This window comes from Symphalangus syndactylus, chromosome X (assembly GCF_028878055.3).
Source record: "Symphalangus syndactylus isolate Jambi chromosome X, NHGRI_mSymSyn1-v2.1_pri, whole genome shotgun sequence".
In the NCBI taxonomy this organism is placed as follows: Eukaryota; Metazoa; Chordata; class Mammalia; order Primates; family Hylobatidae; genus Symphalangus; species Symphalangus syndactylus.
The window spans coordinates 24536396-24548900 of NC_072447.2; the positions used below are offsets into that span (position 1 = coordinate 24536396).

The window sequence follows — 12505 nt, forward strand, 5'->3', positions numbered from 1 at the left end:
AAAATTACGTGTAAAAATGTCACATGATGTGGACAGTCTTAGGAGAGGCTGCACACTGGTTTCTAACATCCTTTGTCTCTTCCAACAGACTGGACAGAAGTGAACATTCCTTTCCTTCTCCTCTGTAAAAATAGTATATGTTTAATAACTTTCATGAATGTTTTCTAAGTGACTACAATAAATTAAAAACAGATAACTACTTAGCCATTAAGGCTTGAAAAAAATGCAGCTTTTGATTTCTGCTAAGAATAGGCTGCTGGGGAAAGGACCCAATTTAAGATTTAAAATGAAGCATCAAAAGTAGTTTTAGAAAAAACGTGGCAAACGTTATAAAATTAAATAAATATCTAGTTATTGATAAGCAATTCATTAACATCTATAGTCATAACTCTATTAATAAAAATTAAAAATAAAAATTAATGTCATTACTTTTGCATTTGAATGTATGTATTTCATTAGTGAAGGCCTTTTCGTAAGATTGAAAAAGCTCCATAGATATTATCTAAGTCTCCTTCACTAACGCCAGTTGAAGGCAATTAACTACAATTTATTAGGATGAGTGAAGGAACCATGACCTAGAGACAGTAAAAGATTTTCTAGTGACATAAGGAGCTACAGCCAGGTTTTGAGCACTGTATCTTCTCATTTTCAGTAGAGTTTTACCATTAGATCTTGTCACGCAATACAACATCTGCAAAGGATACTTCTCCAAATAATAGGACAGATTATTTAACAACATTCAAGGAAAGCCTTTCACATAATGATTGTGTAAAAAGCTATCATGTAGATAATCCTGGAAAATTGCAAATTGCAATTATGGGGCGAGTACAGTCTGTATTTTTGTGGGAATAATAACTTTGAATATCTATGTGCTACTACTGTGGCAAATACAAGACTAAGGTGTTTACTTTTATTATCTCAACCATGTGAAGTTAAAACACTATCCCTTCTTACAGATGAGGAAACGGATTTGGAGGACATTAAATAATTTGCTCAAGACTGCAGAGCTAGTGAGGTCCAAAGTCAAGATTGAAATCCAGGTCTCCCTTGGTCACTACAAATGTGAAAAATATTTAAGAAGAAAATAATTTGAAAATGTTTGCATCTTGGTTAGCTTTTTATCTGAATGAATTCTTTCTTTGTCGCAAATTGATCCTGTAGGCATTAGGACTTCACTATTCTGGTTTAATGGGCATCAAGGGAGGAACACATCCTGATACAAACAACCCGGTGAGAGTATCCCAGTTTGGTCAGCACCAGCAGTTTCACTGTTTTTCTTTTTTTTTTTTTTTTGAGACAGAGTCTTGCTCTGTGTCCCAGCTGGAGTGCAGTGGCATGATCTCAGCTCACTGCAACATCCGCCTCCTGGGTTCAAGCAATTTTCTGCCTCAGCCTCCGAGTAGCTGGGATTACAGGCGTCCGCCACCACGCCCAGCTAATTTTTTTGTATTTTTAGTAGAGACAGGGTTTCACCATCTCGGCCAGGCTGGTCTTGAACTCCTGACCTTGTGATCCACCCGCCTCGGCCTCCCAAAGTGCTGGGATTACAGGCGTGAGCCACCGTGCCCGGCCAGTTTCACTGTTTTTCTTCCATCCTGGGAGAATGGGCCTTTCTGGTATCTATGCATTAAAGGCTGATAATCTTCACTAAAGCCATTTGCATTTCTTTTCTTATGGCAACTGGTTTCTGGGAACAAAACATCTCTGGAATCACCCAACAAAAAGTTCTGAGTTCATTATACTCAGTAGTTTTGCTCTTGTTGAATTTTTTTATGCATGACCTTTTTGCATCATCTATTCTGTTAATGCATCATGTTTGGTATTATTTTTGATGCAAATAGCACAGAAATCAAGTTGGTCACAGTTTAGCCAAGTGAGAAACCCTAAGTTTCAAGCAATAAATATCTTCCTTTCATTTTGGGGATGAGGTGAAGCTCTGGTATTGAGTTAGGGCCTTTTGGCCCCAATTCCTTGCTCCTTCCTTGTAATTTTGCAGGTCTTTGCATCCTCACTCTGGGCTCACCCAGGGGACTTCTTTGACAAACCTCATGTTAGCTAATGTGACACAGACAGGGGCTTAAAAAGAATGTGTGTAATTGGGCCTGCCCTTACTCCTTCATCTCTGCAATCAGGGGGAGAGCAGACTTGAGCTGTATCGTAGGAGGATGAGAGAGATGTGCAGCAGTCAGGTTGCCACAGTTATCAGTCTGCCATGTGAGGGAGCCAAGATCAGCAGGGCTTCCTAGTTGACACTCAGTTGACTCCAGATGCATAAGCAATAAGTTGTTGTTGAATTCTACTTAGGCCCTGTGGTTGTTGGCTATTCAGCAAAAGCCAACGGACACAGAGCCCGTCAGTCAAGGCCAAGGCTACATGTACTCCCAAAATGCCCATGACGATTTGATTTAAGAAATTTCAGGAGAGGGCTGGGTGCAGTGGCTCATGCCTGTAATCCCAACACTTTGGGAGGCCAAGGGGGGTGGATCACTTGAGGCCAGGAATTGAGAACAGCCTGGCCAACATGGCAAAATCCCATCTCTACTAAAAATACAAAAATTAGCCAGGCGTGGTAGCACATGCTTGTAATCCCAGCTACTCAGGAGGCTGAGGCAGGAGAATCATTTGAACTCCGGGGGTGGAGGTTGTAGTGAGCCGAGATTGTGACACTGCACTCCAGCCTGGGCAGCAGAGCAAGACTGTCTGAAATACATATATATAGATATGAAAGAATAAAAGAAAAAAAAGAAATTTCAGGAGAGACATAACCATCTGAGGAAGACATGCCCTAGGATGGTCCCCAGGATTCCAACTCCCTGGTATTCATAACTGTGTAATATTCTCTCCTTAGTGTAAACAGGACCTGTCACCTGCTTCTAACCAACAGAATATGGCAAAGGACAAAGGTCTATCACTTTTATTACTCCTGTGCTTATATTACATTATATGACAAAGGCGAAGGCAAAGGGAGTTTACAGATATAATTAAGGTCCCTAATTATTTGATTTGGAGCTAATCAAATGGCAGATTATTCTGGGTGGGTCTGACTAATCAAGTGAGTCCTTTAAAGACAGGTTTGGAGGTGACAGATTTGAAGTAGCAGACTCTCTCCCTTGCTGGTCTTGACGAAGCAAGCTGCCATGAATTCCACAACCACAATGAAACAAATTTGTCAACAAATGGAGGGAGCTAAGAAGTAGATCCTTCCTTAGTTGAGTCTCCAGATGAATGCAGCCCAGCCAACACCTTAATTTCAGACTGTGACCCCCTAAGAAGAAGACCCAGCTCAACTATGCCAGAATCCTAACCCATGGAAACTGAAATAATAAGTGGGTATTGTTTTAAACTGCTAAGTTTTTGGAAATTTGTTTCACAGCAATAGAAAACTGTTAGCACTTTTCCTGAATCAGACGAAAATGATTTGAGAGAAATATAGCATTTCTCACATGGGCCAAGAACCACTCTTTTGGTATAAAATGACTCCAAATGTTTTCTTTTTCTGGTTAGACTATTCACTCATCAACAGACGTTGGTTCTATCAGTCCTCTCTGTATTTTCAGAGAACCTTCCCTTGGTGTTTTACAATGAATCATCACTCCATTTTCTACCTGCTCTTCTCAGACCTTCACATGCTTCTTTTCTCTTACCTTGGAATTTCTGATCATCTTTTGAATTTCATCTTCTTAAAGTTTGATACAATCCCCGGTTCAGTTTATCCCAAATATGCTAGTGATATTAATCACAAAATATTGAGAAAACAATTCCTTAAGTGAAGACAAAATACATTAATTATATTCCCCCCTTTTTGTTGTGTTTTTCCTTCCATGCTACATAGTATAGTAGTGTGTGTGGATCAGTGTGTTATGGTCCCAGTATTTAGCATGTAATCATGTAGATATTATACATTTACCTTGTTTTAAATTAGGGTTTCTCAACTTCGACACTACTGACATTTTGGGCCAGATAGTTCTCTGTTGTTGGGGGATTTCTTGTGCATTGTGGGAGATTTCCCATCTTTCCTCACTTCTACCCACTAGATGCCAATAGCACCCTCCTCCCAGGTTTTGAGAACCAAAAGTCTCTAGAGACATTGTCAAATGTCCCTTAGGGGGCAAAACTGCCCCTGGTGAGAATCACTGCTTATATGAAGGAGTGACTATTTAGTATGATATTAGCGATCATAGATTAACTTGTGTTTCAGGTTTATGGTGAAGCACAATCAAGGTTTAAAATTTTACTAGACTTTAATTCCATGTTATGTTTATGGTATATGTAGCCAAGATCAGTGAAATATAAGCTCATACAGCTGGAAAAATGCATTTAAAATCATGTCATTTCTCTGAAGGGCAATTTGGCAATGTCAAGTAAAATTAAATGCAAATAATCTTTTCCTAGAAATCGCACCTCAAGAGATTATACTACAGATATAATTCCCCGTGTGTGGAAGGAGAGATATTCAAGGATATCTTGAACATCCTTGGGGATATTGGGGCATTGTTTGTAAGGGCCAAAGATTGGAAACAAGCTAAATACACATCTATAGAAGATGAGATAAATAAATTAGAGCATATCTTTAAATAGGAATATGATACTGCCTCAAAAAGGAATGAGGCAGTTCTTTCTTTGTGCTGAAATGGAATGACATCCCAGACATAATATTTATTGAAAAAAACAAGGTAAAGCATTGTGTATGATATGCACATATAGAAAAATATTTTAGAGAATTAGTATTTCTTTATGATTTGCAGTAGGGCATATAGTCAGGAATGAGGAATGATACCAGAAGAATTCAAAATCCTAGAAGGAGAGCAAAATGTTACTAAACCATTGCTATACAGTCCTTCTCCGACTTGCCCCAAAAAGCACTTCAAATATCTGAGGACAGTGATGATTTTTTCCCAGGGAAATGGGCCAGACGCAGAGAAGCCTTCCTGGAATTATCTTTTCCTTTCCATCTCTGTTGCTGGTGCCATTTGCAGGTCCTGGCTGTTTCTGCCTCAGTGAATTACTATGAAACTTCCCAGCTGATGTCTCTGCTTCTAGTCCTGCCCTGTTCCTCTCCACTCTCCACAGTGCTCCTGAGTCACCTTCTAATTATACCTGTGATTACACTACTGTCCTGCATGACTCTCAAGCCCTCTGCAATCTAGCTCTTGCCTGTGAATTAGGATTAGGTGACGGAGGATTAAGGATTAAGAACATGTGCTTTTTGGAGCTAGGCCACTATAGGTTTGAGCCCTGGTTCTATTTCTCTATCTTCATTTCTCACTGTCGCCCTTTCCTCACTTACCAGCCAGGCTTAATTAGGCAAGACCTCCCAATATGCCCTGCTACGTTACATCTTGATAGGTTTGCTTATGATGACATAGCTGTCCGGTACAGCCTTAACTTGCTAAAATGCACCCGCTTTTTTGCAAGACTTAGTTTCACCACAACTTCCCCCAAGACATTTTTGTCCCACTCACCATTTCTGACCTTTCTATATTCCCTACTGACTCAGGCAGCTTGCCAGAGCTGTTCTTAACATTTCATGACTTTCTCCACTTTCATTTAAAAATTACACATTCTTGGTAAATGGCAAGATTTTAATAAAAGCTTCCAAGGCAGGCCAATTATAGGGTAGAAGGTGAGGGAGTTGAGGAGACAAAGTTGGAGAAATTGGGGAGAGTGGATATAAGGAAGGTAGGGGGAGCCATTTGTTGGTATGGGTCATTTATACTTTAGTCCCTTAGAACTTGGTGTATTTCTGCATCACTCTTTTAATTAATCCTAAATCAAATTTCTATGTTAAGCATCGTATGACTCAGAATTACTTGTGCTAGGAAAGAACAGTTTGTAGTTAAGAGAGAAAAGGTTTATATAATAAAAGCACATTAAATTGATATGAATTTATTCAAAACATCTCTTTGTTGAAACATGATTGCTATTCTATTCTGTTCTATTTTGACATACTGTATTTTTCTTTGTTAAAAAGTTTCAAACTTGCTCCCGTGAAAAACCATGTCTTCTGGTCCATTGCCATTTGCCCAGTTCAATTTGAATAACTCTGTGGGTTGGAGGACTGCTTCTTCTATTATCATCTCTGTGGCCTGCTACTACTGCTATTTGAAATCACCAAGTTATCTCTGATGCCAGATATCAAATAGGCCTCAGTGAGAGCGGGCACCTCTAATGTTTCAGGTAAGGTTGGAAATTCTTCCCAGGTGGGGCCAGTTACTAACATTTTAAGTGATGGGCCCAAGCTCTTCTCTGAATGGGACCAGGTATTTAACATTCTTCGGCTATTTATTTTATTAAATCCTTTCTTTTAAAATATGTGAAGTAACACTCAGGAAAGTACATAAAACTAAATGTATGATAAAATGACTAAAGCATGTAACTTTCACCTAGAAATTGCCATTAACCCCAAGAACCCCCGTATATTTCTTTCCAGTGGTGCCATTTTCCCTTTAATCCTGGAGGTAGCCATCATCCTGACGTTTTATATTTATTTTTTTGAGACAGCATTCTCACTCTGTTGCCCAGGCTGGAGTGCTGTAGTGTGATCTCTGCCCACTGCAACCTCTGCTTCTTGGGCTCAAGCCATCCCCCTGCCTCAGCCTCCTGAGTAGTTGGGACTACAGGTGTGTGTCACCACACTCCGCTAATTTTTGTATTTTTTTTGTATTTTTTGTAGAGATGGGGTTTCACCAGGTTGCCCAGGGTTTATAGTTTTAACACCTATGAGTGCTTCTAGAAGCAAAATAGTTTATTTTGATCTTTAAGTTATGAACCTATATGTGGATTAATACTATATATATATTTGTTTCTATATATATATATTTGTTTCTATATATATATCTATGTATCTATATATATATATTTGTTTCTATATATATATCTATGTATCTATATATATATATTTGTTTCTGGCTTCTTTCCCTTAACATCCATGTGGTTTGCTAGAGGTCATTAATTTTCATCAATATTTAGCCAGCTGTTTTTACTACTATAGTACAAGTGAGTGCTATCACTTTCTTGTTCAAGAAAGACAAGTCAATAAATATTGTGTGTTCTTTCCTTCCTTGTCTTCCTTTGATGTTTAAATTCAGGAATGCAATCAATCTGAAGAAAGCCACCAAAGACAGAAATAAATAGGCCATGAGATACTCACTAACGACGTTGGCTTGTCCGGTGAATATGGTGTACTGGAGCTCGTAGGAGACCACACTGAACTCATCATCGGAGGTCCAATGCACAGTGATGGTGTCATACGAAGCTGTGCAGAGCTCTTCTCTAATTGTGGGAGGGTTGGGAGCTGTGGGGGTCAAGAATGCTTATCAGTGAAAAAGCACACACAACTGGGATACCATTTCGGAGGAGATGTTTGACAGTTAAGCAGGTCTTTCTCAATAGGTCCATCAGGACTACTATCCTAGAGATGGTGACCCCAATCTAAAGAATATTTGATTGGCTGGTTATTGCTTTTGTTTTTAATAAGGAGTGTGACTAGAGTCAGCCAGTATAGACTTTCTGTGTTTATCATGAGATCATGAGAGTATGTTTGGGAGGTTAAACAAATAATACTTTCTTGTGCATGAAGGAAAACTTGTCAAATAAAAAGTAAACCAGATAAAGTTTCATAGTTGCATTCACTTTGGGAGGTTGGCTAACTTTTTCAGTAAAGGCCTTGGTAGTAAATGTTTCCAGCTTTGTGGGCCATACGGTCTCTGTTGCAACTAGTCAACTCTGCCATTGTAGCATGAAAACAGTCACAACTTATATATGTGGGCATGGCCAGGTTCCAATAAAACTTTATTTACAAATATAGGTGGAGGGTCAGATTTGGGCTGCAACCCAAAGTTCACCAACCCCTGACCTATTAATACGTGGTGCCAGATACTTATATATTTAGGCACCCAATTGAAAAAATACTTATGTTTGTTATCCTACAAAAAATCAGCCACATAATTGTTTGAATTTTTCTTTCATTAGATGTTTTGATGACTTATATCAAAAAAGAACTTATTAGTCCAGCCCTATTTTCTTCTCATTTCTCAACTCATGTGATATTTCACATTCAGAAGACCATGATTAATAGTTAATCATATCTAAAAGGTACATTTTCCTTCCCCAAGGAAAAAACTTTTTTTTGGCATTTGGTTAATTTATCATTGTAGAAGGCTGCTGTTTTATTTCTTTAACACATTCTGGAGCAGAGAAGTCTAAGTCCTACCAAAATAATGAGTTTAAAATGACTTCTACTGAATTGATTTCAGTAACTGGTTTTATGAGAAGAGTATGTGAGCAAGGAAAATATGAGAAAATGAGTGCTTTGCATCGTAAACAATATTTTAGAGGGAGGGGTTGGCAAACTGTGACTGTGGGCCAAGTCTGGCCCACTGCCTGTTTTTGTAAATAAAGTTTTATTGGAACACAGCCAGATTCATTCATTTACGTATTGTCTATGGCTGCTTTGGAGCAACAGCAAAGTTGAGTAGTTGTGGCCATATGGACTGCAAAGCCTAAAGTGTCTACTATCTGGTGGTTTGCAGTCAAAGTTTGCTGACCTCTGGTTTAGAGAATTGATCCAGGGCCTTTACTTCCACTCTTCTATCCACTAGAATCGAATTTCAAAAAGAGAAACATATCTGTACTCTACAAACTAAGAGCAACCTTTGCTTATACTCTTTCAGAGGTCTGTCCTGCTCTAAATTATGATTAGAACTGATGAGTCCTAAGCAAACCCAAAGAGGAAGAAAAGTTTATAAAAACTGTAAATTTAAACTCTGCCTTAGTAGTCTTCACTTTGCTTTTTGAATATACCTCTAGGACAAGTATCACAGAAGCAAGTCTACGGTATTAAGTCAATTAGCTTAGCTTTATCTATTGGTTCTGAATTCCAGAAACATTGTTGAGCACCTCCAACGTGACAGGCATGACATTAAATTGTGCATTAAGACAGAAGGGTTCTACATAACCTTTAAAGCATTCTTTCTTGAATATGTATTTGTACATCTGTCTCCTGAAGTACTCACATGTGAGATTTAGTGTCATGTGGTATGACTTGGATGTGCATGAATCAGTGACACCAATCAGGATATGCATTCCATGGAGGAGGTCCAGCTGCATCGTAAAATGTGCTTATTATTGTCTGTGTGGTCCCTGTTGGTGTGGGATCACTCCTGCATGGACCAGTGAAGACATACTTACTCTCTCACAATTTAAACAGTTCATTGAATTATTTCTCCATCAACCATTGTAGAAAAATTTTGTTCTTTCTACATTGCAATATACGATTACATAGAAAGAAAACGTATGTTCAAAATAGGCAAGTAGCTGTGAGACACAAGGTAGTAGCCATAATCAGGAAGAAACTGTCACCTCTACGGGTTATTAACTTGACATAACACTTAGAGGCACGTCATAAGAAAAAAAAAAAATCTTGTTTTTACAATGAGACAGGCTAACCTTATTTTGACTGCAAACCCAATGAGTTTGTCCTGAGAAGTCAATACTCAATTTAGTGTAAATGAGAACAGCAGCATGCTGCCAATTTCAATAGTCATGGAATCAGTACCAGAAGTGTTATTTTCTTGTCTCTGTCACAAACACCACCCAAGGAATGGTGGGCTGATACTCCACAAACACTTCATTTCCTGCTTACAAATGTCATAAACTATTTGGACTTGGCAGTATCAGCCAAGCATCATATGTTATGGTCAGGATCGATGTTATGTCTAGAAATGGACTGAATTTGTATTTGGGGTTGACAGCTCAGAAGACATAATAGCAGGTACCCCATATGGCCTTTAGTTTGAAATAAACAGCCATCGGGATGAAATATGGTGTACGTTACAATTCAGTCTAAACTACTTTCACAATTTCCCCTTTAATCAATACTTTTGCTTCCTATAGAGATTAAAATGGGCATATGTTGTTGAAATACTATGAAATAATTATCGGGAAATGGCAAGGGCACATTCTTGTCAATAAGACTGATTCTGGGCAGAATGGCCATGTGCCTAGGCAAATACTTAATTTTCTAGTCTTTTCTGTCCTTGGACATGACCTTGTAACACAGATACAGCCCACCAGACGTAAGTGGAAGTTTGCTAGGTGGGTCTTCTGATCAAGCTTTTCGTTTTTCTGATAAACAAACTTCGTTGGCAGAGCATTTTGTCCATCGTTTCCCCTCCACCCCTTTCTTTTTGCCTTGAGCTTGAGCATAACACTCGGAGGTGGAGTAGTCATGTTGTGATCACGTGGCAAAAAGGCAACACAATGAAGGCGGCAGAGGAGGAAAAAAGAAAGAGCCTGGGGTCTGAGGTCATCACTGAACCACTGCCCAGCCCTAGAACACAGGCTTCTCTTCTGTGACTGTAATACAAACACTCCATGATGGTTTTATTCACTTGCTAGTTGGATTTTTTGTTGCTTGCAACTAAACTCATTCCCAAATGATATAAGAAAAAGGAGATTTTTAACAGGATGCCATTGTGAAAAACAGCTTAGCTGGAGTAGTCTAGACCTGCACTGTTCAATACCATAGCCACGAGCTCCATGTGGTGGTTTAAATTTCAATTAAATTTAGTTGAAGTTAAATAAAAGTAAAAATTCACTAGCCACATTTCGAGTTTTCAATAGCCCCATGTGTGATGCAGCTAACACTGGATAGTACAGATATAGAACATATCTATCATTAAAGAAAGTTTTATTGGATAGTGTCAGTTTAAATAAATCTCAGAGTTAAAAGCTTAAATAGGAGGGCATTATGTACACAAGTATTTGAAACCAAGTTTAGTTCCGTACGGTAAATGCTTTTTTAGTCAATTTCTTTCTTCCTTAATAGGAGTGGTATGTTTGAAAGAGAGACTTACATAAGATAAGAAGTTTGTGGAATGCCTGCCTTGCTTGACAATGCAGAAAGGCTAAAAACAGCACATTGGGTCCTTGCAAAGAAAAAATGCTCATCTTCTGGGTACAATGCTCCCTGAATATAGAACTCCTGGCCTTCTATCCACAGACTGTAAAAACAAACATCACACAATGTTCCCTTTCTCCTGCTCCACCTTGTTCAATCGCTTTCTCACAAACATGTACACACAAAATTGGAACTGAGAAGCTCATGTCACGCTAAGTTAGAGATGTGGTCTCTTGAAGGCTGTATGTCTTAAGTGCAGCGCACATCTGGCTTCACTGTGTACACTGTGCTTTCCTGAAGTCACAGGCACTGGTGGCTTTGGCTAACACAAATAAGGTTGTCTAAACAGTCCAAGTTCTACCAGTGAATGTTCTCAGTTCCTGCTTTAGAAGTTGACAGCAAAGAAAAGTTTAGAAGCATGCTTAGGAATAGGAGTGGCCTGAGGTTTTTGTTGTTTTGTTGTTGTTTTTGTTTTTTAAGCTCAACCAAGGGAGAAACAAAACAAAACAAAACACCGACCAGGAAGCACACTGAAACACAGCACTAGGAATTCCAATGTAAATTTGTGACCTTTGCCATGGTGACGTTTTGCCAAGATAAAATTCAGTCTTTTACTAGAAAGAGCAGAAGTTTTTGGAGTTTGTACAGGTCCCGGCCAAATTCTAACTCTGTCATTCCCTAGTTATCTGATTTCCAGCAAGACGGCTGATCTCTGTCATTTGCAAAATGGGGATTATAAAGCTTTACCTCAACTCGATGTTGTGCAAATTAAAACAAGATCACAAATACGAGGAGATGAAGCAGCACAGACAACCAATCAGTTAGCTGCCAATTTTTTCTCTGCTAATGTATTGTGAGTTGCTTACTACTATGATATGAGAAATACCAAAGAGAGATACTATTTTTAGCACCCACACCTTGAGAGTGAGGGAAACAGTGGTAAGTATGCTTTTAATGATTGAGATTCGCCTTTTTCTTCTGTCCCCAGTTTAGTAATGGGCTGTGTTGTTTTGATTAAAAACAAAGGGCAATGCACAGAAATTGTTTTTGGAAATATTAGTGCCATTCCTAGGTCAAAAGCCCATTCCTCTGGATATTGGGGAATAACTGATCTGGTGGCAAAGTGTTTATATCACTAAATGTGCACAATATTAAAGAGAACATAAAAGACAATACCTGTAAGGTAATCCAGACATTCTAGCAGTTTCTTCTCTCGGGAAAAATCTAAGGCAAAGGTGTCAAATGTGTCATTGAGGTTGATTTCAGGAATTAGAACCTGGGAGGATGCAGTTGCCATGGAGACTCTGTAATGCAAACAAAACAATGTTTTAGAAATGTCAAGATGACTTTCAACATCACTGCATAGAAATGAAAAAAAAAGGAAAAGAAATATCTCTTAAAAAGTGCTTTTTTACACATGAGTTTTAAGAGGCATCTCAAAATGTCACAACACAGTAACATAAAACAAATGAATGCAAGCTTTAAAAAAAAGTGAAGGAATTGGAGAAAACAACAGAATGGCTTGCCCTCTTCCTTTTTACTATCGGGAAAAAAAATTCCCTGTGAAAGCAAAAGAATATTCATATTTCATGTTGCTGTGTATTT

General features: G+C 38.6%; 1 protein-coding gene across 8 annotated transcripts in view; it reads right to left on the reverse strand.

Annotated features, from left to right (window-relative positions):
• MID1 (midline 1) overlaps window positions 1–12505 on the reverse strand; it is a 673077-nt gene that overhangs the window by 23689 nt on the left and 636883 nt on the right. For all 8 annotated transcript variants that reach the window (XM_063634953.1, XM_055266923.1, XM_055266925.2 and 5 more), the window contains 2 exons: window positions 12077–12204; window positions 7151–7294 (listed from right to left, as the gene is read on the reverse strand). In XM_063634953.1, coding sequence (XP_063491023.1) covers window positions 7151–7294; window positions 12077–12204 — 272 coding nt within the window. The remainder of the gene's footprint in view (window positions 1–7150; window positions 7295–12076; window positions 12205–12505) is intronic.